At 44.8% G+C, this 24,944-nt stretch overlaps 1 protein-coding gene across 5 annotated transcripts in view; it reads left to right on the forward strand.

Annotated features, from left to right (window-relative positions):
• The window catches only part of NUDCD1 (NudC domain containing 1), a 214,440-nt gene that overhangs the window by 120,625 nt on the left and 68,871 nt on the right, over nt 1-24,944 (forward strand). For all 5 annotated transcript variants that reach the window (XM_033933051.1, XM_033933050.1, XM_033933048.1 and 2 more), the window contains 3 exons: nt 1,658-1,841; nt 6,173-6,358; nt 22,543-22,750. In XM_033933051.1, the coding sequence (XP_033788942.1) occupies nt 1,658-1,841; nt 6,173-6,358; nt 22,543-22,750 (578 nt within the window). The remainder of the gene's footprint in view (nt 1-1,657; nt 1,842-6,172; nt 6,359-22,542; nt 22,751-24,944) is intronic.

Here is a 24,944-nt window from a genome sequence, read left to right on the forward strand (position 1 = left end):
TCTGTTTTCTCTCTTTTAACCATTTCTTAATCCAAAATAGGACATTACCTCCTATCCTATGACTTTCTAATTTCCTCAGGAGTTTTTCATAAGGTACAGTACTTTGTCAAATGCCATTTGAAAATCTAGATACAGAATATCAACCAGCTCACCTTTGGACTAACAGTATCAATCATAAATGGTGTGATGTACATTTGAAAAATCTGGAATTAATGTTTTTAGTGGACATGAATAGCAGGATGGTCCTATTTTTAATATTCAAGTTTGGGTCAATTTACCAGTTAGTGCTGAGCAAAGAATAGCAATTACTTACCGTTTTATTCTTGTTTGTATGAAAATGTAGGTTAAAACCATGCGGCAGATACTTTGTTTTTACTGAACTAACTTTGTATGTGTCACTAGCTGGCCAGCATTATCCTCTCTCTAGTATAACTTCATTTTTCATTGATTTGTTAAGAGAGGATACCGTATTTTTCGCTCTATAAGACACACTTTTTTTTCCCACAAAAAAGTGGGTGGAAATAAGGGTGCGTTTTATGGAGCGAATTTCAGCTGTAAAACCCCCCTACACATTAATTTCTCCGGCAGTCCTGCGGTCCAGTGCTTTCTCCCAAGTGGCAGAGTCAGAGCGGCAAGAAGGCAAGTGCGAGTTTTTCGCTTCCTGCCTTGCCGCTCCATGAATGGCGGTCCAGCGCTGTAGGGCAGGAGCTTTCAGCCTCCTGCCCTTCTCTCCTGCTTTCTCCCCCCGAGCAGTACCAGCAGTGGCAGAGTGGCAAGCAGGCAGGTGCGAATTTTTCATTTCCTGCCTCATCCTGCACCGTTCTGTGAATGGCTGCCCCAGTTCTAGGAACTGGGACAGCCATTCACAGAGCAGCACGGGACAAGGCAGGAAGCGAGAAACTCACACCTGCCTGCTTGCCGCTGCTGGTGCTACTCAGGGGGAGAAAGCAGGAGAGAAGGGCAGGAGGCTGAAAGCTCCTGCCCTACAGCGCTGGATTGCCATTTACAGAGCGGCAAGGCAGGAAGTGAAAAACTCGCGCCTGCTTTCATGCCACGCTGCCGCTGGGCAGAAAGCTGGAGAGAAGGGCAGGAGGCTGAAAGCTCCTGCCCTACAGCGCTGGACCGCCAGAGGAGTTAAGGTAAGGGGAGACCCTGCCTGTCTCCCAGTGGGGGGGCCCTGCCTGCCTGCCCTGCCACTAGGCCTGCCTGCCTGCCTGTCACTAGGCTGCTAGGCCTGCCTGCCTGCCTGTCACTAGGCCGCCAGGCCTGCCTGACTGCTGCTAGGCCTGCCTGCCTTGTCCCGGCCTGCCACTAGACCACCAGAGGGGGGACAGGTACAGAGCCTGGCAAGGAGTGTGGGGTTGGGTGCAGAGCCTGACAGAGGGAAATTTGGTTCAGAATGGTTTTTTTTCTTGTTTTCCTCCTCTAAATCTTGGGTGCATCTTATGGTCAGGTGCGTCTTATGGAGCAAAAAATATGGTAATTTCCCAAAGCTAGACAGAACTTATTATTGGACTATCTTAATATATCACCTTCAACTTGTTTTTTGACTCCTAATTTCCAGTTATTGCTTGAGCTTTATACAGAGAACCTAAATTATATTTTTGTTCTTTCAAAGTTTGTATAATTCATTTAGTTATTTACTTTTTTATTGTAGATTCTGTTTAATCAAGAGATTGGGGATCCTTTCATTATAGTTCACAGTGTTTCAGCTGTAAAATCTGATGATCATGCTGTAGAAATAATTTTGCTTAGAATTGAAAAAGATGAATTGGATGCAAGAGGGAGTGGATTCCATGTCTCTTTGGAATGGGTTGCTATTACAACTATGCAGAATAATGGTAAGCTGGTTTTAGACTATAGATACAAATACCTTCAACCTTGAAAAATATGTTGCATTATATAGAATTAATGTAATAATGAAATATGTCTCACCTTAGTATTTTCTTAATCTACTTTTGTTAACATTTCCCCCTATTTTGTGGAGCCAGCCAAGTCAAAACACAAACTTTTCAAAGTTCCCAGTTAAACTGCCTACTTGAATGTAGTGGATGCAGTTTCTCAGCTTTGGGGACAGATGCATCTGCAATGGGTGTCGCTGCTTCCCTCTGGGCCTCCTTAATCTATCCCTGGCTCGTTCTTTTCCTGAACCTACCCTTCTGGCTCCACCCATCCTGTCATTTCTCCCTTTTGCAGGATTACGGGGGTTTTAATGGCTCTAATGGAGCATAAATTAGTGGCTCTAATGGAGCATTCTATAGATTCTCACAAGTTGTTTCTTACCTTTGACATACAATTTGCTAGTTGGCTCCTATAATGGAAATATTTTGTGGGGGCCAATTTCCTTTGACAGCAATGCAAGATCTTCTAATTCAGTTTTAGTTATGGCACTGCCATGGCACAGCTTGAGTTGATATGCAGAGATTCCTTAGTGACTTCCTTTTCCCAGGGGAGCAAGCAATAAGATAATGTGGTGGTCATAGTTAACCAACTTCTGTCACTCTTCTTGTGCAGTTCTTCATGCATTATGTTCTCTTTCACATTTGACTCAATGTTGTGTATTTGATTCTTTTCTGACTTCTGCTTTGACTTTTTGCTTTGTGATGTTTATTTTTGCCGTTTTTAGCATGAATTCGTTGGTGGCGGCCATCTTGGATTTTAAACAATCTTTTTTTCAAAGTTTTATTTCTGCCTCAAACTCCCTAGATTTGATTAAAAATCATTTGGGATGGACTCCCCAGCCCCTAATCTGTCGAATGTGTACCTTGGTTATGCCGGATTGGTACCGGATCTGCGACCATATACCGTGTGTCGCAGCATGCTAGGGGAGGGGATGGGATCTTTGGGCTTCACCTTTTTCAGATCCCCCAGGGCACATGCGTTCCGAGTCTGGGGACTCTTGGCATGGTGCAAGTGACTCTGCAGGACCCTTCAATGCTCACAGTATGACTTTTCACCATTTTCCTCTGGAAAATGTATTCTTCAGACCCAGCTTGTTGCAAGCAGCTGACAGACATGTCGGTTTTTACTAGCCCAGTTGCGCCAGTGGCAGAGCTCCCTTTTCAGGAGCTCTCTCATCTGGCTATGGCAGAGCTCAATTGCATTATGCCATTCAAAGATTATGCCGCCTTTGTCTTCTCACGCTGCTTTTGTTTTGTATCCGGCTCATACCCTTGCTGGGACTAGTCCACACGGTCGCCCTGGGAGTTCAGTTTTGGGTGGAGACCCCTCCATCAGCAGGCCTTTTATGCATCCTCACTTGCAGCATGTGAAAATAACCTGATCTACAACACTGGAATTGTTGAAGCTTCACCTGTCTTTTGCCATTTACAAGACATAGTCTGTCTGGTATTGGCCTTGGCTCTCCCAATAATGGAAATTCTCAAACTTCTTTCAGTCTTTTGCCATTTGTAGGACATAAACTATAGATGTCTGTCCGGCATTTGCCTCAGTTCCCACTACTCTTACCCAAGATAACACCTCAGCAGCCATGCTGTGTTTCCATCCTCTTTCTATTTAGGCATCCCTGTGTCTATCCCATGCAGTTTTGATCACTGTTGTTGTTTTTTTACTTTTTATTTATAATCAATTAAACTATTACATTCAAAGAAAAAAAACCTTATGAATGATAGGAAAAAGGGAACAAAATTCAAAAGAACAATCTTGACTACAAAAGAAGCTTCAAATTTAGACCACAGTTGAGCCAAAATGCTAAGAAATAAAATAAATCAAGAAAATACAAACAGTCTACTCCAGTTACTAATGGGACAAACTAGAGGATTAACCCAGCCAAGTTTTCCATAGTCTCCAGTCCATTATGCAAACTTTGATTTTGCATAGTGGACTGGAGAGTATGGAAAGCTTGGCTAGGGTGAAGAACTTGAGGATTAGGGAACTTAAAACTGTTCAACAGCAGGAGCCAGCAGAAAAAGCTTAAAACATAACTTGAGAGAGCCGGAAAGAGCAGCCCAGGGCATCCTATTGCCTGTAACCAGACCAAGAAGTTGCGGATGGTGGAAAAAGGAAGAGATTCTTTAATAGTAGTTATAGTTCCAACTGATTAAATTGCAGACAGCTGACCTTCCGCGGCTTAAGAGTACTCAATACTGTTTAACCTATTATCCTGTTCCTGTCATAGTTGAGACAAAGGTCCCTTCAAAGTTTGCTCCTTCTGTTTATCAACCAGCCAAATACACTTCCCCCTCCATATTCACGGTTTCCGTATCTACAGATTCACTTATTTGCGATTTTAAACCTAAAATTCCTTTTTATTTTTTCGGGCTATGTTAAGCCCTGAAAGCTCCCCCCCCCTTAAGCCTTACCTGGTGGTCTAGCGGGTTTTCAGGCAAGAGTGATCTTCCCACGCTCCTGCTTCGTGCAGATCGCTCACAGGAAATGGCTCAAGAGACTACGGGAGCTCAAGGCAGGCGGGTCTCGAATGTGCAGGGCACAGCAGGAGTAAGATCCTGGGGAGCCTTCAACAGTGGCTTTCTCCTCTCCTAGCAGCTCTGTACTTACCAGGGCAGTGATTCACTTCGGCAACTTCCCCTTTCCTCAGAGGCGCAACGGACCCAAGGCTGCCTAAGGAAATCACTGCTGCAGGCAAGTACTGAGAGCTGCTGGAAGGAGTGAAAACCACTGTTGGAGGCTGGGAAGCTGCTGGATAAAGGGAGAGCTGCTACTGCACCTGGAGGGAGGTAGAAGGAGAGATGCTGCTGGGAGGGGAAGAGGGAAAGGGATGGGAAGAGAGCTACTGTTGGATAGGGGGGAGGAGAGAAGGGAGAAGGAAAAAAGGAAGGAAACAGCTGGCAGGGAGATTAGAGGAGGGAAAGGGGAGAGACAGGAATGAGAAAGTACAGAGAGATTGATGCTGGAAAGGGGGTCAGCAGAGAAATGAGAGAGGGATAAAGATGCTAGATCTGGTGTAGGAGAGATAAAAATGAAGAAAGCAGTGAAGCTGAAATGAATGATGTAAAAAGGAGAGAGGAGGCACAGGCTGGATGGAAAGAGGAGAGGGGCATAGAAAGAAGTCAGATACATATGGAAGGGGGAGAGGCCAGACAGTGGATGGAACGGGCAGACGCTGGAAGGAAAAGAGTGGAAAGAAGATGAAAGCAGAGACAACAAAAGGTAGAAAAAATTCATTTTATTTCTATTTTGTCATTACAATATATCAGATTTGAAATATATATCCTGCTAGAGACATAACTGGGGACTGCAAAGCCTAACAGTATTCCTGTCATGTGTGACTACAGTATTCTGTTAGCATGATATTTCTGTGTAGCATTCTGTAATAATTTGGCTTGTTCAGTTTTCTTGATAGTAGAGGGGATATATGTGAAGGGGAGGGGAGACAGGGGTTTTGTTGGTCCTTGCTCTGAATATTTATATTTATAAAATGACAATTGTATAGAATATTGGTTCTTTTTATACTTTAATAAAATACGTTCAATATAAAATCATAACTGAGGCTTGTGCAGATGGGATCAGATGGTTTGTGGGGACCGAGCTTGCGGAGACGGGGCGGAAATGTGGTTTTTTATTTCGGTCTTAGTAGTTTGCCGGTCCACAAAATAATTCTTTTATTTCTGCCAGTCCATGGGTGTAAAAAGGTTGAAGAACACTGCGCTAGACCACCAGGTAAGGCTTAAGGGGGAGGGGCTTTCAGGACTTAAAATAGCCGTGGGAAGTGGGGGTTAGGGGCAGAACTGGCCTGAATATTATTTGCGGTTTTTTAATACTCACGGGCGGGCTCTGTCCCTAACCACTGCGAATACAGAGGGGTATTTAAAAAATACCTTGCGTCATTGGCTAAGCAGCATCCTGAGCTGCCAGCCTCAGTTCTTGGGGAGGTTGTACTGTGTGAAAAGTAAGCGCTTTCTATTCCCCTTGCTTCACTCTTTGCTCAGACTGAGGGGCTAAATTTGATGGAGCATTTCTGAAGTAGTGTCTTGCCATATCATCTACCATTGCTCACTTATCTATTTTAGTTTTGGGGTGGAAGGAGGTAGGGAAACACAGGTGCTTAATTTATTAAAATGTTCAGCTGTCTTAGCATGACTACAGGTCATGTGACCTTTTTACCAACGTGTGTATTAATGTCAAAGAAACTGAAGCAAAATTATATATTTTGTAAATGTTGAGCTTAATATCAATTGCTTTTGTTTTTTAGTTGAAAAGCATGAAATCTCCAAGCACAGATTGCTACATGGGAAGTCGGTTCCACACTATGCGGCAATAGAATCAGGTGGAGATGGTTTGATGATAATCTCTTATAAGCCCTTCAGATTTATAGCTGATAACGGAAAGCAGCTTGAGGAAAACAAAGTTGAGCAGATGGAGACAGACGGAAAAAAAGGTAATCATGCCTTGATCATATGCATTGTAATGAAGATATTATTTAAGATAACAGTCCTTCAGTCTTCTTGCTAACCAAGTTCATCCATTTTTCTCTACCTTGCATTCTGCTTGACATCCTTTAGCAGTAACAGAAAACTTAATTTCAGTATGATAGTAAAGCCTGCCTTTTGAAAAGTCCACTCTGTCACCTTAAATGCTGTTAGCATCAAGCACACTCTTTTATATATCCAATAGCTTTTAAGGTCTGAAATTTGTCAGCTAAGATTTAATGCTAAGAAATGCAAGATCATGTATTTAGGTTGCAAAAACCCGAGGGAACAGTATAGTTTAGGGCAGGGGTCCTCAGACTTTTTAAACAGGGGGCCAGTTCACGGTGGGATAGCATGTGGGATCTCTTAAGGAGAGGAGGAGATAGTGGATGCTGTGGATGGGCAGACTGGATGAGTCATTTGGGCTTTATCTGCCTTCATGATCTCCCACTGTATATAAGACAGGAAAAGAATTTAGACAAATTCAAGACCAAACTTAAAAGTTTCCTTTTTAATGATGCTTTTAGTGAATAATTAATTTTTTTATCTCTCTTTATCTTATATTTCCTTTTTTTCATTTTTGTCTTCCCTCCTAATGTTTTTACCTTATTATATGAAATTTAATATTGATTGTAACCTTTAAATAATTTCCCTGTTGTTTTGATATTGTATTTACAAATTATTTAATTTAAATGATTTAATCTATGTGTAAGAATGTCTATATCTTTTTTAACTCAATATGATAAACTGTATGTCTGTGTATTATGTTACCCATATTTTAGATATTTTTAACAATTTGTACATTGCCTAGAATGTTGAATAGGCGATTACCGTATTTTCGCGGATATAACGCGCGCGTTATACGTGATTTTACGTACCGCGCATACCCCTCGCGCGTTATATGCCTGAGCGCGGTATACAAAAGTTTTTAAACATAGTTCCCACCCCGCCCGACGCCCGATTCACCCCCCCAGCAGGACCGCTCGCACCCCCACCCCGAACGACCGCTCGCACGCGCTCCCACCCGCACCCGCATCCACGATCGGAGCAAGAGGGAGCCCAAGCCCTCTTGCCCGGCCGACTCCCCGACGTCCGATACATCCCCCCCCCCCCGGCAGGACCACTCGCACCCCCACCCCGAAGGACCGCCGCCTCCCCAACAATATCGGGCCAGGAGGGAGCCCAAACCCTCCTGGCCACGGCGACCCCCTAACCCCACCCCGCACTACATTACGGGCAGGAGGGATCCCAGGCCCTCCTGCCCTCGACGCAAACCCCCCTCCCTCCAACGACCGCCCCCCCCCAAGAACCTCCGCCCGTCCCCCAGCCGACCCGCGACCCCCCTGGCCGACCCCCACGACACCCCCACCCGCCTTCCCCGTACCTTTGTGTAGTTGGGCCAGAAGGGAGCCCAAACCCCCCTGGCCACGGCGACCCCCTAACCCCACCCCGCACTACATTACGGGCAGGAGGGATCCCAGGCCCTCCTGCCCTCGACGCAAACCCCCCTCCCCCCCAGCCGACCCGCGACCCCCCTGGCCGACCCCCACGACCCCCCCACCCCCTTCCCCGTACCTTTGGAAGTTGGCCGGACAGACGGGAGCCAAACCCGCCTGTCCGGCAGGCAGCCAACGAAGGAATGAGGCCGGATTGGCCCATCCGTCCTAAAGCTCCGCCTACTGGTGGGGCCTAAGGCGCGTGGGCCAATCAGAATAGGCCCTGGAGCCTTAGGTCCCACCTGGGGGCGCGGCCTGAGGCACATGGGCCAACCCGACCATGTGTCTCAGGCCGCGCCCCCAGGTGGGACCTAAGGCTCCAGGGCCTATTCTGATTGGCCCACGCGCCTTAGGCCCCACCAGTAGGCGGAGCTTTAGGACGGATGGGCCAATCCGGCCTCATTCCTTCGTTGGCTGCCTGCCGGACAGGCGGGTTTGGCTCCCGTCTGTCCGGCCAACTTCCAAAGGTACGGGGAAGGGGGGTGGGGGGGTCGTGGGGGTCGGCCAGGGGGGTCGCGGGTCGGCTGGGGGGGGGGGGGGGTTTGCGTCGAGGGCAGGAGGGCCTGGGATCCCTCCTGCCCGTAATGTAGTGCGGGGTGGGGTTAGGGGGTCGCCGTGGCCAGGAGGGTTTGGGCTCCCTTCTGGCCCAACTACACAAAGGTACGGGGAAGGCGGGTGGGGGTGTCGTGGGGGTCGGCCAGGGGGGTCGCGGGTCGGCTGGGGGACGGGCGGAGGTTCTTGGGGGGGGCGGTCGTTGGGGGGAGGGGGTTTGCGTCGAGGGCAGGAGGGCCTGGGATCCCTCCTGCCCGTAATGTAGTGCGGGGTGGGGTTAGGGGGTCGCCGTGGCCAGGAGGGTTTGGGCTCCCTCCTGGCCCGATATTGTTGGGGAGTCGGCGGTCCTTCGGGGTGAGGGTGCGAGTGGTCCTGCCGGGGGGGGGGATGTATCGGACGTCGGGGGGGGGCATCAGGCTTTCAGGATGGGGACAGACCTTCAAGGGGGGACAGGACTTCAAGGGAGGACAGTGCACGGAAGTCAGGGGGGGTGAACGGAGAGTCGGGACAGCGCACGGAAAGTCAGGGCGGGCGAAAGGAGAGTCGGGCAGCATGCGCGTTATATGCCTGAGCGCGGTATAGAAAAGTTTTTGTACATATCATCGTGATTTCTGCGCGCTATACCCCTGTGCGCGTTTTACAATGGTGCGCGTTATATCCGCGAAAATACGGTAATCAAACTATATTAAACTTGGAAACTTGGAAACTTCATGTTTAAGCCAACTATTCCACTGTTACACTGGCAAAGAATTATTTCTTTGAAGTCTTTAAAAAGAATACAGATCCCTTAAGGCTTTGTAGACTTGTGAAGCATCTAAATTTGCCTTCTTTGAACACTTATTATACCAAGGACAAATTGACAGCATTTCTCAAATATGAATGATGTCATTCGACGGAGCTTGGCATGGACAGTATCCAGCATTCTATAGCTTTAAAAACCTTTGGCAGCTTCCTACCTGACATTAGTACATTGGACCAGCAGTCTTCATTTTGCTGCAGAGCAGAGAGGTCACATCTAGGGAGCTCTCCTTGGTACTTCTGTTTTTATTGTTTATTTCTCAAAGTGCCTTCCTTCATGATACATAATTACATAATCTTTTCTCATTTCATTCCTTCTTTTCATTGTTCTCCCTTGCCTTAGGCCAGGATTCTCAAAAAATCGTGTTAAAAAGCGACGGTCTGCTAATGCAACCGTTTTGATAGCGAATTGAAAAAAGTGAGATATTCTCAAAAAATCGCTCATGCAAATGAGGTGAGGGACAGCAGCAAAGATTCGCTAGATTTGCATGTGCCCATCGCTGGTGATAGCGATGGGCATATGCGCAGAAAAAAACAACCCAAAAACACAACAGTGGGAGAGAGATTCATTCTCTCCTTCTGCCAACCAACAACCCCCCCCCCCACCCACACACACACACACACTCCCAGTAGCAGGAGAGATTCTGATTCTGTCCTGCTGCCACACAACCCCAACCTCGTAGGAAAGGCCTTATACAGCCTGGGCCAATCAGAGCCTCAAGCCCCTCCCCGGAGGCACCGAGAAGGGGCCTAAGTTCTCTGATTGGTCTGGAAGTACCATAGGAGGGGCATCTCAAGATGGTTTGGTTCTGTTTTATCTTTATTTTTGCATTCAGCTGAAGTCCAATTTACATGTTTTATGATATTTGCATTTGAATAGTATGACACTTCATGTTAACTCATGCCTTTCGGTTCTAAGCGGATTACAGATTAGAAACCTGGACATTTCCAGGAGCATTACAGTACAAAGTAGCAAGTTACAATTGTTAGTCTGATCATTTCCAGGAGAATTGTAAAGTAAAGAGAAAGTATATAATAGGTTACTGTGATGAGTAATAGTACAATCGTGATGCTGTAGAGAGTTATACATTGTTGAAGGTGTTGCTGGGGTGGTAGTGGTGGTGTTCATAAGAGTATTTTCTAATGCTATAGTGAGGTTAAGATGATGGGAAGTGTTTTTTGAAAAGAAGAGTTTTGATTTCTTTTCGGAATACTTTAATGTCTGTTGTTTTGATCAGTAGATTGGAGATGGTAATGTCAATCTTCGCTGCCTGTGTCGCCAAAAGGCTGTCGTATGGTTTCTTGCGTCGGGTACCATTGAGAGGGGGGTAGTTGAATAGGCTCTGGGTTCTCCTTATTCTGGGTGTGAGGTTACGGTATAGTCGGTTGTTTAGGTAGCTGGGTGCTGTTCCATGGGTTACTTTATATAGTAGACAGTAGAATTTGAACTGGGATCTTGCTTTTATCGGTAGCCAGTATGAGTCTAGGTATGCGTTTTTAGCGCCGGCTGCAGTGGTAACAGCTCCAATACTCATAGAATTCCTATGAGCATCTGAGCTGTTGCCACGGCCGGCGCTAAAATCCATTCTACGGCTTTGTAAAAGGGGAGTATGTTAGAAGCCTGTTGCCAGGGGATCATTTGTCTGTACTGATACAAGAAAAGCAAGAGTAGTTGGCAGAGCAAGGGATAGGGGGTGGGGAAGCTAGGCCTGTTACCTAAAAATTTAAGGGAGCCAGCTGATAGAAGGAGCAATAGCACAGAAGAGAGCAAGCAGTGTCACCAGAAGAAGATTTCAGCCAGTAGAGATTTCAGCCAGTGGTAGAGATTTCAGCCAGTGGTAAAAAGCTGAGCAACAAGTTTTTGAGAGGGCAATCCTCACCATTTGAAAATTAAGAGAGCTAGCCCTGCTACCCAAATATGGGGAGGAGCATCAGGAAACAGAGCAACTAGGAGAGAGAGAGGGCAAGACCTTCATCCCAAGGATCGGGAGCAGTGGTGATGGCTGAAAATTTCCCCCCCCCCCCCCAAGGGACCCAAGCATGTACAGTGCTTACTTGCTTTTTCTCTTACATCCCATTTTGCATGTGCATTTGGCCCTGTCATTTGTTTCTGTTTGTGCTGCATTGCTGGGGGTTGATGAGGAAGGGAAGAGAAAACAAAGGAAGAAGAGACTATGGGAGAGGGAGAAATGGAAAATGTACTCCTTCTCTCTTATGCATTCATCCGTCCTCAAACACATACATATATGGATACCTACCCCATATCTTCATTACACAGTAACACAGTAAATGACAGCACATAAAGACCCACATGGTCCATTCATCCTGCCTAACAAATAATTTGTGTTTAAACACTGGTTGGTAACTTGCCAATCACATATAGGTAGTTAAATATAAATGCAGTTTTGGAGCAATATTTTGTAATCAAAGCTATTGCTAACAGTATTTAACTTTCTAATTTCAATGTTGCAATGTTTTCCCTTCCTCCTTGAAATGCGCAGTACCCTCACTCGTAGTATATGATGATAAAGTTATATACAATATGCAGACTTATCGTCATCTGTCTTTTGCCATTAGTGAGACATAAACCATAGAAGTTCATCTGACACTGTCCTTAGTCCCAAATTCTTTTGTTCAAAATAATACCTCAACAGTCATGTTTTATTACTGTCTTTCTATTTAGGCAAATGTCAGTGAGCAGGGGGCAGCAGGATGTTCAAAATCATATCCTCACTAGATTTGGTAGCTTTTGAATTATTATGTAAGTTTTTGGTAGGATGTAAGAGTGGGGTAAGAACTAAAGAAGACAGTACCTGAAATGACTTTAATAATGGGGATTTTACAAATAAATAGGTTTTTAACAATTTCCTAAAGTCCTGATAAGAAGCAGAACTGCTTATCAAACGACTAAAATCTTTTCCCAAGAAGCAGCCTGAAACAACATTTGTCGTTGAAAATATTTGTTATATAAACAATCTATAACAGATGGAAAGACAAATAAAGCAAGAGTACGCTGTAAGTGTTTCAAGTTCGCAAATATAAAATAATCCACAAGATAACTAGGTGCTAGAACAGGGGTGGGCAAACTTTTTGACTTGTGGGCCACAATGGGTTGTTAAATTTGCCAGAGGGGCCGGGGGGGGGGAGGGGGGTGGCAGCGCCAGGCAACCGGGTTCTGATGCGCCGCAGAATGATGATGGTAAGAGAAAGGGCTAAGGCAGAAAGAAACACCCCCCCCCAAAAGGGCAGACTTTTGTCTCTGGTTTCTGCTTTCATCTTCTTTTCATTCTCTTCCTTCCTGCGTCTGCCCTCTCTGTCTCTTCAAACCAGCATCTGTCTCTTCTATCCACTGTCTGCCCTCTCCCCTTCCATATGGTATCTGCCTTCTTTCTATGCCCCTCTCCCATTTTCATCCAGCCTGCGCCTCCTCTCTCCTGTTTTCATGATTCATTCCAGCTTCACTGCTCTCATTTTTATCTTTTCTACACAACAGATCTAGCATCTTTGTCCTTCTCTCCTTATTTCTCTACTGATCCCGTTCCCAGCATCAATCTCTCTCTACTTTTTCATTCCTTTGTCTCTCCCCTTTCCCTCATCTGATCTTTCCATTCCACCCTGGCCCCTTCCCATCCTCTAATCTCCCTGCCAGCTGTTTCCTTCCTTTTTTCCTCCTCCCCTGTCCATCAGTACCCCTTCTCACTTCCCTGTTCCCCCTATCCAACAGTAACTCTCTTCCCTTCCCTTTCCCTCCTCCCCTCCCATCAGCATCTCTCCTTCTCCATCCCTCCAGATCCAGTAGCAGCTCTCCCTTTATTTTCCTTAGTCCAGCAGCTTCCCAGCCTCCAACCCTCCCCTCCTGGTGCAGTAGCAACTCTCCCTTTATTTTCCTTAATCCAGCAGCTTTACAGCTTCCATGCCCCACCTCCCATCCCGGTCCAGTAGCAGCTCTCCCTTTATTTTCCTTAGTCCAGCAGCTTCCCAGCCCCAACCCTCCCCTCTCAGTACTTGCCTGAACTAGCAATGCTAGTGCTTTGCACAGTGGCCCCACTGCGCAGGAGAAGAACCAGGGAGCAGCTCCTCTAAAGCACTGCAGCTCGCGCCTGCCACAAGCGCTTCGTCTGTTCAGGTAAGAGGCCTCTTCTTGGCCATTTGCGATGTACAACCGCGCCACCCGCTAAACCGCATCGAATGGAGGTCGGCGGTGACACTCGCCCTCCTTCCACACAACAGTCACCCCAACCCCTGAGCGGGTCCGATTGCAGGAGAAGAGCGCAGGGAGCAGCTCCCCTAAAACACTGCAGCTCGCGCCTGCCACAAGCGGATGGAGGACGACGGCGGCGACGCTTGCGCTCCTTCCACACACCAGTCGTGGAGAAGGGCCGGACGGTTGGCAGGCCAGTTTAAACATCTAAACGTGCCGGATATGGCCCGCAGGCTGTAGTTTGCCCCTGTCTGTGCTAGACCATGCGACACCTTATAGCATATACATCCAAATTTAAATATCACTCTTGCCTCAACTGGAAGCCAGTGTAGTTTATGATAATAAGATGTCACATGGTCTGTCTTCTTTCAATTGAATATCAGACAGCTGTATTTTGAATAAATAAGAGTTGAAGATTTTATATACTGACTCTATAGTCCTGGTTATTAGATCAGCTGCAATTGTTAATCCTCTAGTCTGTCTCATTATGTAATCGGAGTAGATTACTTGCAATTTCTTGATTTATTTTATTTCTTAGCATTTTGGCTCAATAACTGTGGTCTAAATTTGAAGCTTCTTTTGTATTCATGATTGTTCTTTTTAATTTTGTTCCCTTTTTCCTGTCATTCATAATTTTTTTTTCTTTGAATGTAATAGTTTAATTGATTATAAATAAAAAGTTTTTTTTAAAAAACCCACGGTGATCAAAAATGCGTGGGATAGACACAGGGATGCCTAAATAGAAAGAGGATGGAAACACAGCATGGCTGTTGAGGTGTTATCTTGGGCAAGAGTAGTGGGAATTGAGGCTAATGCCGGACAGTTTATGGCAACAGACTGAAAGAAGATTGGACATTTCCATTATTGGGAGAGCCAAGGCCAATGCCAGACAGACTATGGTCTGTGTCTTGCAAATGGCAAGGTGAAGCTTCAGCAATTCCAGTGTTGTAGATTATGATATTTTCACATGCTGCGAGTGAGGATGTTGTGTAGCGGGGGGAAGTCATCTTGACTGGTAAGTTGAATACTGTCAGCAATAGTTGATTATAACCAGTTATCATTTCCATAATGTTTGACTGCCTATATGGTTAACATAGTGGAGACTTGACAACCAGCATTTAAGCATGGGTGACTGGTGCCCGCAAAGAGATGGCATGTCTTTGGCCACCCTAACCCTACCGCAACCACCAAGAGCCCACAGACCCGATCCTGCCAGGAGTGTGAACTCCTCCCCCTGCAGTCCATTGGAGAGATCAATCTGCCTGCTTTTAAATATCAGCAGCAGTGGAGATCAACTGCTTTTACACCTAAGCAGCAACGAGACCAGCCACAACCACCGAGAGCACACAGACCAGATCCTATCAAGAGTGTGAACTCTTCCCCCCATGCAATCCGCTAAGAAGATCGACTGTCAGCTCCGGGTGGCTTTCCCGCAGAGGAGAGAATCCTGCATTCACAGTGGGCCTCATCTGGGGCAGCCTCCTTGGAGCGGCTGGGGCACGGGCAGTGTGTCTGGGAGGGAATGCATGGATGGGAGAACATCGCAGGGGAGGAGACATAGGCATCCTGGGACTGTCTGCCAAGTCTCTTCCCTGAAGAAGCCCTTTCTGGAAACGTCAATCGCTCCTCCTAAACTTACTTGCTCCACTTCATCACTGACGCTGAAACCGTGGATTGAAGACAAAGTTTTATTTTATTTTTCTTTCCAGCTTATGATTTATCTTTAATCTTATCTATTGTTTTGCCTTTTGTCTTTGTTTTGTTCTATTTCTATCATTTAAATTTCTCCAGAATTCTACTGTTCAACGGCTCCCCCTTCTGCTTCTATTCCTTTCTCTCCTCTCTTCTACCTTCCAAAGTATTTAAATCAATGCTGTCTTGTTAAAATGTTTATTTTATTTTTATTTTTCCTCTAACTCTACTTTTCACTTCTCTATTACCCTCCAGGTACTTTAGTTAGATTGTGAGCCTTCGGGACAGTAAGGGAATTTTTCAAGTACCTTTCTTATTTCTAATCTTAATGTATATTTTCTGTAAACCGCTTAGAACCTAGCGGATGTAGCGGTATATAAGAAATAAATTACATTACATTACATCATGCAAGTCCTTTATCTGCCGTCATTTACTGTGTTGCAAAAGAAATTTGGTTTTAGGTATTATTTTTCATAAGAAATGTTCTGTTTGCTGGCGGACTCTAAATTAGGTTATAATGATCTGTTTCTGATAGTATAAATTGCTTCCATGGCAACATACTTCTTTGCTTTTCTGATGAATGGAAAATTAAGGTCTTACAGTTCAGTATGAGAAATCAGCGTATAATAAAGGACAATTCTCATATAAAATCCATCCTTGGTAGTACTTTTGACTCAAAAAAGTATACATTTTATATGTTTTTTAAAATTGAATACTGTAGTTTGAAATTTCAAAAAGGTCCTCAGACTTATCAAGAAAAAAGTAAGGAATGTGAATTAGAATTCTTTTATGATCTCATGATACTGTATGAATGTTAGGAAACTGTAATCTATCTACTAAAAAAAGATATTAGCAAGGTAAGAACCTAATCTCTTTTTAAATAGGGCTACAGATTTAATGCATTAATAACGTGATTAACACATTACGTTTTTAAAGACTAAACTAAAATATTTAACCGTGATTAACGCTGGCATCGGTGGCAAGCTGAAGGCTGGCCCTTCCGGACCCAGAAACAGGAAGTAGTGCCTGTTTCTTGGATTGGAAGATAAAGCCATAGGCTACCCTTCTTCCCTCCTTGAAAAGCCTTTGGTCTCACCTCATTGTGACAGGGCAGTGACTCTAGGAGTTGCATCACCAGTATCTTATGGCTGGCAGATGCTCAAGGTTACACACTGGGAGGGCTGTGAGATGCCAGTGATGCAGCATCTAGAGTCACTACCCTGCGGCTGCCTTGATGCAATTCCTGCAGCCTTTCTCACCCCCAGACCACCCAGCACGGAGAACTCACCCCAGGGAAGCTCTAGACCACTACAGCTGTCTGCCTGCTCTATAAGAACATAAGAATAGCCTTACTGGATCAGACCAATGGTCCATCAAGCCCAGTAGCCCATTCTCACAGTGGCCAATCCAGGTCACTAGTACCTGGCCAAAACCCAAGGTGTAGCGATATTCCATACTACCAATACAGGGCAAGCAGTGGCTTCCCCCATGTCTTTCTCAATAACAGACTATGAACTTTTTCTCCAGGAACTTGTCCAAACCTTTCTTAAAACCAGCCACGCTATCCCCTCTTACCACATCCTCTGGCAACGCGTTCGAGAGCTTAATAATTCTCTGGGTGAAAAAAAATTTCCTCATTGGTTTTAAAAGTATTTCCTTGTAACTTCATCGCGTGTCCCCTAGTCTTTATAATTTTTGACAGAGCGAAAAATCGATCCACTTATACCCATTCTACTTCATTCAGGATTTTGTAGATTTCAGTCATATCTCCCCTCAGTCGTCTCTTTTCCAAGCTGAAGAGCCCTAACCATTTTAGTCTTTCCTCATACGAGAGGAGTTCCATCTCCTTTACCATCTTTGTCGCTCTTCTTTGAACCTTTTCTTGCGCCACTATATCTTTCTTGAGATAAGGAGACCGGAATTGAACGCAATACTCCAGATATGGTTACACCATGGAGCAATACAGAGGCATTATAACATTCTTAGTCTTGTTAGCCATCCCTTTTTTTGTTTGGTTGGGGTTTTTTTTTTTGGTTAATTACACGGGAAGAGAGAGGGCACACATATATGGAATAAGGAGAGCGTGCAGAAAAGAAGAGTGCAGATGTTGAGTGGGAGGTTGGAAAGGGCAGAGACTATTGTATGTATAGGAGACAGTTTTTGGAGAGGATGGAATAAAGAAGGGAGATGGTGCCCATAGAGGAGAGGGGAAAGAGAGAAGGTGAGATATTGGAACAGGTGAGCCAGAGGCAGAAATAAGATGCTGGCAGATAATGTTTTAACTGTGAGATTAATCGTGATTAAAAATTTTAATTGTGTGATTAATTATGATTAAAATTTTTAATCTTCCTGCAGCCCTAGATTTAAATACTTAAAAGATATAGATGCAGAAATATTTCCCAAAGGAATGGGAGCTTTATCATCAGCGGACATAATATGAAGCTGCAAGGAAGTAAACAGGTAAAAAATCAGGAAATATTTTTTCACAGAAAATATGATTGATGCCTGGAATGCCTTCCAGGAAGAGTTGTACAGCGCTACATATATCTTGTAGCACTATAGAAATGATAAATAGTAGTATAATAGGATCTCTGTTATCCAGCTTCCATGGGGTTAGTGAATGCCAGATAATTGTAGTTTCTGGTTATTTGATAGTTAATGTAAAAATAGTTGTGTCATTCCCCCACCCCTGGTAGGTCCAGCCTCTTCCCTTCTTTCTTCGTCACTCTCTCTTCCCTTTCTCCCCCCATTTCTTCCCTCCCTTACCCGAAGCAACAGAGCTGGTCCTGACAACCTCCTCCCTCTCTCCGTTCCCAAAGCAGTAGAGCCGGTCCTGACAACCTCTTCCCTCCCTCCATTCCCAAAGCAGAAGAGTCGGTCCTGACAACCTCCCTCCATCACCCAACAATATAGCAGTAGCCAGCGAGCAGAGAAAGTGCCAGTAAACAACAGCTTCTGGCCAGCCACCGGCAGGGCCTTTCCTCTGTCTTATCGAAAGTGACATGGTAGAAGAAAGGCCTTGCTGGGGCTGGCCAGAAGCTGCCTGTTTACCGGCGTTTCCTCTGTTCACCGGCTGCCACTATATCATCGGGTGAGGTAGGGAGGGGGGTTGTCAGGACTGGTTCTACTGCTTTGTGAACGGAGGGAGGGAGATTGGTGGTGGCTGTGAAGCTCTGGGAGCTGGAGGGAAGGAGGGAGATTGGTGGCTTCCGCGATGCTTCAGGAGCTGGAGGGAGGGAGGGAGGAGAGGTTATTGGGTAAGGAGCACCACTTTGGATGTTGTCTTAGGAGCGTGGAAGATAATTTTGTTTTGCCGACAGTTTTTTTGCCAGTTGGTTGAGAGTGCCAGTTAATTGAATGCTGGTTAGCTGAGATTCTTCTGTAGTAGTAAGTGGCACAAATAGGCTGGAATCGCAAAGGAACAGGATATAAACAGATGGATTCCTAAATTGAAAGAGGATGGAAACCACTTAAGCTCAAAACAACAGTGAAATGAATTTTTTAAAGGTAAATGACTGGAAGGTAACCAGTATGGAATGGCAGTTATAACCCTAACCACTAGACAGACTAAATGAGTCATTTTTATCTTTATCTACCATTGTCTATTACTATGTCAAATGAAGAATCATGATGGTAACTATGTTTTTATAAAGATTTAACATAGGCATGCAAAAGTTAATTTTATTTATTTATTTTTTTTCCAGTTCAAAAATGTTTCATTAGGTTTTATAAAACCACAACAATCAACACAGAACATATGGTGCAAACCAATGAATACTAATGCATAATATCTGGTACAGAAGAGAGCATCACAATACAATCAGTACAATAATAAAATAATAATAAGGAAAGGAAGTGAAATAAAACAAAAAAATCTCTGTTTGGCATATGCAATAAAAAGAAAAATATAGAGCATTGTCTGGATATCATTCATTGAAAAAGGACTCAATGCAGTATTAAAGTTCAATACAGGGAAAGCATAGCAGTGTGAAACTATAGCATTGACATTCAAAGTAATTTCCCATCAACCCATTTGATAGTCCAAGGAATCGACCCTAGGGATGGTGAGGAAAAGTTGAAAATTCCAGAAGAGGAGCCCAAAGTTTTTCAAACTTTTTCACTGACCGCAGATGCTCTGCAGCAATGCGTTCGAATTTGGTCACCAAGCAAACCATGTATTCAGTGGCCGCTAAATTCTTCCAGTTGGAGAGGATGATTTTTATTGCAATGAGGATCAATATATGTAATAAGTTATCATACTCCTCAGTGAGTGGTAACTTGGCTTCAACCCCCCCCCCCTCCTCCCCAGCAATGAGAACTGTATAGGACAAAGGACTATTTATCCGAAAAAGGGCACAAATGTTCGTCCATACTCGTGTCCAGTATTCCTGAAGAAGCGGACATTCAAAAATCATATGATGCAATGTACCAGTTGAACATTTACAGGACCAGCAACTAGCATCCTCCTTCGGGTTTAGCTTCGTCAAATGGCTAGGCGTCCAATAGACCCTATGCAGTAAGAAAAATGAAGTCTGAAGAAATGAAGCCGATTTACATATTTTAGATGTACGAGACCACAGTTCTTTCCAGGCATATTCAGAAATGTCAATCTGCAACTCTTCATTCCTTTGGGACTCAACAGCGTGTGGTCTTTGGCCCCTTTGCATTTGAACCATCTTGTACCACTGAGAAGCCTCCTTTTTCTTGAAAGATATCATAGCACATAAGGCCAAGAGGTCAGGAGGTTTGTCCAATATATTTTTGGTTCATAAGAACGCTTGCATTGCGTGTCTAAGTTGCACCCATTGGTAATGGCAGTGTGACGGCAGACCAAAATGGTCATTGATTGAGTCAAATGTAGCCCAGCTATCTTTGTCAAGCAAATTATTTATTCGCCAGATGCCGACTTTTTGCCATAATTTCCAATCAATCACTTTATTTTGAATCCTAATGGAATCATTTCTCCATATTGACGAGTGGCGTGTGGATAGCCAACAAATTCTCAATCTCTTTAATTACCTTTCTCATTGATGTTAGCAGTAGGTCATTACATTCAGTGTTTTTTAAGGGTGCCATAAAGGGCAAGTTCTGCAGAGAGGTGAAGCAGTTACGTTCCATTTCAAATTTGAGCCAGATGCAATCGGAGCTCTGGGACCCGTCACATAATAACTATCGAGCACCTTGGTGGATGATAAACACACAGTGATAATCATAGAAGTCCGGAAAGTTAACACCCCCCTTTCTCTTTGGTACATTTCAATTTCTTAAGTGCAATCCTAGGGGTGGATTTATTCCATAAGAAATGCAAAAGTTAATTTTATAACAGCTTACCTAAAAATATATGGACACCTAGGTGTTATTTATAAAATACTAGTCTTTAAGCCCTTTACATTAACGGATGCTAGAATAGATGTGTTTTGTCTGTCTTTCTTTCTTTCTCTCACTCTCCTTGGCCGCTTTCTGTCTGTCTTTCTTTTTTTCTTTCTTTCTCTCTCCTTGGCTGTCTACCACTACCCCTCCACCACCCCTTGCCTGCTCCCCCTGTCCAGCAGTAGCCCTTCTGTGTGTGTCTTTCACTCCCACCTACCTGTCTTTCAGTGTGTGTGTCTCTATTTCTGTCTGTCTGTCAATGTCCCTGCCTGTCTGTTTATCTTGCCCCTTCTCCCACCTACCTTTTTTTTATCACGGGCAACCGGCACACAGTAAATCATCATGCATGCACTCGTTGTAAACCACCGAATGTGCCGAATCCACACTAACATTTCTCTGCGGGCCACGGAGCTACTGATCATGGAGGCAGGGATCACGCAGGTAGGAGTGCGCATGTGCGCTTAGGGTTTTATTATTAGTGTCTAGGGTCAAAGCAGCAGGAATTGCAGATTGAGGCCACGGACAATTATACCTGCTTGGGAGCAGGTATAAAATTTCATGTTTAAAGTGTATGTGTATTTTATAATAAACACACGGAAATCATAACTCAGCCTGTGCTCTAACCAGATTCCACACCTGAGCACTCTTAGGTATAAGTTATGTAAAAGTTCACACCTTGTCATCATACGTACTTCTATGTGCATAACTCCTTCTACACATTAAAACGCCTTTATGAAATTACCTGCTTAGTTTACAAATTCATAGCTTTAATGATTTCTACAGAATTGCTGTAAAATAGGCATTGATGTGTTATATGACACTAAACAGTAGTCTGTGAAGGTAATGGGCTATTTCAGATCTGTAAATAAAGGCTTATGCTAGCAACAAAGACTTCAAGTCAAACCAAATGAAAATCAGGAAAAATGATAAATTAAAATGAAAATCAGTTAACATGATAAATTAAACCTGCAGGGTCATGCCATGCTTTCATAGTAACATAGTAAATGACAGCAGATACAACTTCAACGGCCCATTCAATCTTCCCAATAGTCACTCATTATATATTAATAGTTAAATTGTCATTTCTTTAATATTTCTGGGCAATAGACCATAGAAGTCTACCTGGTACTATCTTTAGGTTCCCACTGCTTGAGTTGCCATTGAAGCCCACTCCAACCTATTCTAACCACCCTGTCACAAAAAAACAGGAGAAACCACTTTCACAAGATGAAAATTCACACAAGAATAGTAAAAATGATCAAAGGTACTGGAATGTTTTATTGTTCATCTAAAGACTCGACATGAATGTGTTTCAGCCCTACGGCCTGCATCAGGAGTCAGCCCTCTTCTCTGCGTCCCTGCTCCTTCCCACCCTCTACTCCATACTAGGGTTAAGCTGAAGGGGAAGGGGGGATAGGGAATAGAATATAGGAGGAGGGGACTTCTATTTCTAATTTTTGATGGCAATTCCCTTTGTCATTAGTAAGAGACAAAATAATCTGTGTATATGATTGAAATGGTGTAGAATGGGTACAAGTGGATCGATTTTTTTTATTTTTTTTTTATTTATTTTTTTTAATACCGTCAAAACTTACAGAGACTAGGGAACACTCGATGAAGTTACAGGGAAATACTTTTAAAAACCAATAGGAGGAGATTTATTTTCACTCAGAGAATAGTTAAACTCAGGAACACTTTGCCAGAGGTTATAGTAAGAACGGTTAAAGTAGCTGGCTTTAAGAAAGGTTTGGACAATTTCCTGGAGGAAAAATCCATAGTCTGTTATTAAGACAGACATGGGGGAAGCCACTGCTTGCCCTGGATCGATAGCATGGCATGTTGCTACTCCTTGAGTTTTGGCCAGGTACTAGTGACCTGGAGTGGCTACAGTGAGGATGGGCTAGATGAACCATTGGTCTGACCCAATAGGCTATTCTTATGTTCTTTTGGACAGTGAAGCGATTTTCAAAATGTTCCTTTTCCCTAAAAGGAATCTTAGTGTCCAATTGTTCTTAGTTGTTTATATTTTTTTTTCTCATTTTAGAACCTCTCTATTATTGGCAGCAAACTGGAGAAGATTTGACAGTAACAGTTCAGCTTCCTGAAGCTTCTCCTTCGGGAGACGTACAGATACAGTTTTCTCCCAATCATATCGGTATGAGACTGAAAGGCCAGGAGCCTCTTTTGGAAGGACAGCTTTATTCATTTATTGATCATGAAAGTAGTACATGGATAATGAAGAACCCCACTAGGTAATATTCTTATATGTCTTTTGTTGCAGCAAGTATTTTGTAAGTCTTATTTATAAAACTGCATACAGTTCATTCTCATTATTTGCATGTTCCCAATGCGCGATTTCGCATATCTGTGGTTGCAATTGTTGTGACCAATATTCTCCATTCATGCTGCTATGTTCACGTATTCATGGACCTGCTCTTTAAAAAAAAAGTTTTCTTTGGTTTCACTTTCACTTCACAATCTGGCATTTGCTTCCAAATATGGCCCCCAAGTATCCAGAGAGCAAATTACAAGTATCTACAGTTAATCCAAGTGTTGTCCCATGCAGGAACTGAACCCTATTTTTCCAATAGGATCCATTGTTCACTTTACTCATTTTTGAAAAACCTAACCCCTAATTTCCCATAGACTCAGTGCTTCATTATTTGTGATTTTGTGGTTCGCAAACATTTTTGGGAGCTGTACTACTGCAAATAATGAGAATGGACTATATGCTTATTTGGTAAGCTGCTATTAGAGATCACTAGCAAAATCAAGGAATAGAAGTGTGTGTGGAAGTAACAGTGACCAGTTAAAATAAATACAGAAATTACTTCAAGCTTCTGTACAATTGTTGTCTTGAAATTATCTTCTAATGCAATAGGCACATCATTCTGGAACCTGTGTGTAGTTAACCTCTGATCACGCGATCTGGTATAGAGAGCTTCATTTACATTTTTCTGCTCCGTCTCCCATTACTCTGGAGTGTCCTGTAAATCCTCAGCTTTTACTCTCTACACGCGAGATGGTAGAAGCCTGTCTGTTCATGTTTATTTTTCATTAATTTGGGGGTTTTATCTGGTCATGAGGCTTCTCGGTGCTGCAGAGGCTCCCAGTTTCAGGATATCTCTGGCTGCAGAAAACACAGACGCTGAGGACAGTAGTCTGTAGCCAAGAGGCAACTTGGCTAGGTATCTGCTTGACCAGCCTGCATTAACAGTCTGGGAGCTCAGGAACCGTTTTCTTGGGAACAAGGCTTGCTCCAGGTTTTGTCTATAGAGAGCTTGAGTGCAGGCTGAGTGGCCCCGTGGCAGTTTCTTCACCAAGATCGGGTGCTGACTACATTTCCTCCCCTGACTTCGCATGCGGGTTCTGGTGGGGGTTTGAGGTCTCAGTCCAGCCAGTTGGACAAACTGAAGAAGCAAGGCATTCCAGATTTCCAGGTTTGGCTGAGGCAGAAGTTCTCTGGCTGTAGTTTCAGCCCTTTGTAGTAGAGAGCTGCACGGGAACGGGGACGACGGGAATCCCGCGGGACCCGCGGGCATCCCGCGGGTTCCCCCTTTGGGTCACGGGGATCCCGTGGGGACGCCCCTAGGGTCACGGGGATCCCGTGGGGACGCCCCCTAAGGTCGCGGGGATCCCGTGGGGACGCCTCCGAGGGTCGCGGGGTTCCTGCGGGGCTGGATGTACTCAGTCGCGCGGCTCTTCTCCCTACCTTCTCTGCTTGCAGCACAGAGCCGAACGGAAGTCTTCCTGACGTCAGCGCTGACGTCGGAGGGGAGGGAGGGCTTAAACAAAGCTGGATGTACTCAGTCGCGCAGCTCTTCTCCCTACCTTCTCTGCTTGCAGCACAGAGCCGAACGGAAGTCTTCCCGACGTCAGCGCTGACGTCGGAGGGGAGGGAGGGCTTAAACAAAGCCCTCCCTCCCTCCGACGTCAGCGCTGACGTCGGGAAGACTTCCGTTTCGCTCTGTGCTGCAGGCAGTGCAGGTAAGGAGGAGAGTAGCCTCGCGGTTCGAGTGGCTACCAAGGGAGGGGGCGGTCCGCCCCGCCACACCCCGCCCCGGTTGCAGCACAGCCGGCCAGGTCCCCTTACTTTTGTGGCACTTCCCCGACCGACCGACCGACAACAGCCCCGGTCCGACAATCCTCCCTGCCCTGTAGCCGCGAATCTAAATTATCTTCTTACAGCAGCTGTAATAAGGTAATTTAGATTCGCAGTTAAGGGCAGGGAGGTTTGTCGGACCGGGGCTGTTGTCAGTCGGTCGGGGAAGTGCCACAAAAGTAAGGGGACCTGGCCGGCTGTACTGCACCCGGGGCGGTAGAGAAGGAGTGGGGAGAAGGACGCTGAAAGGCCATGGGGAAGACGGGAGGAGGGGGGGAAGGACTCTGAAAGCACTTGAAGACAGAGGAGGGAGAAGGACGCTGAAAGCACATGGGGAATACAAA

Source organism: Geotrypetes seraphini, chromosome 2 (assembly GCF_902459505.1).
Source record: "Geotrypetes seraphini chromosome 2, aGeoSer1.1, whole genome shotgun sequence".
Classification (NCBI taxonomy): Eukaryota; Metazoa; Chordata; class Amphibia; order Gymnophiona; family Dermophiidae; genus Geotrypetes; species Geotrypetes seraphini.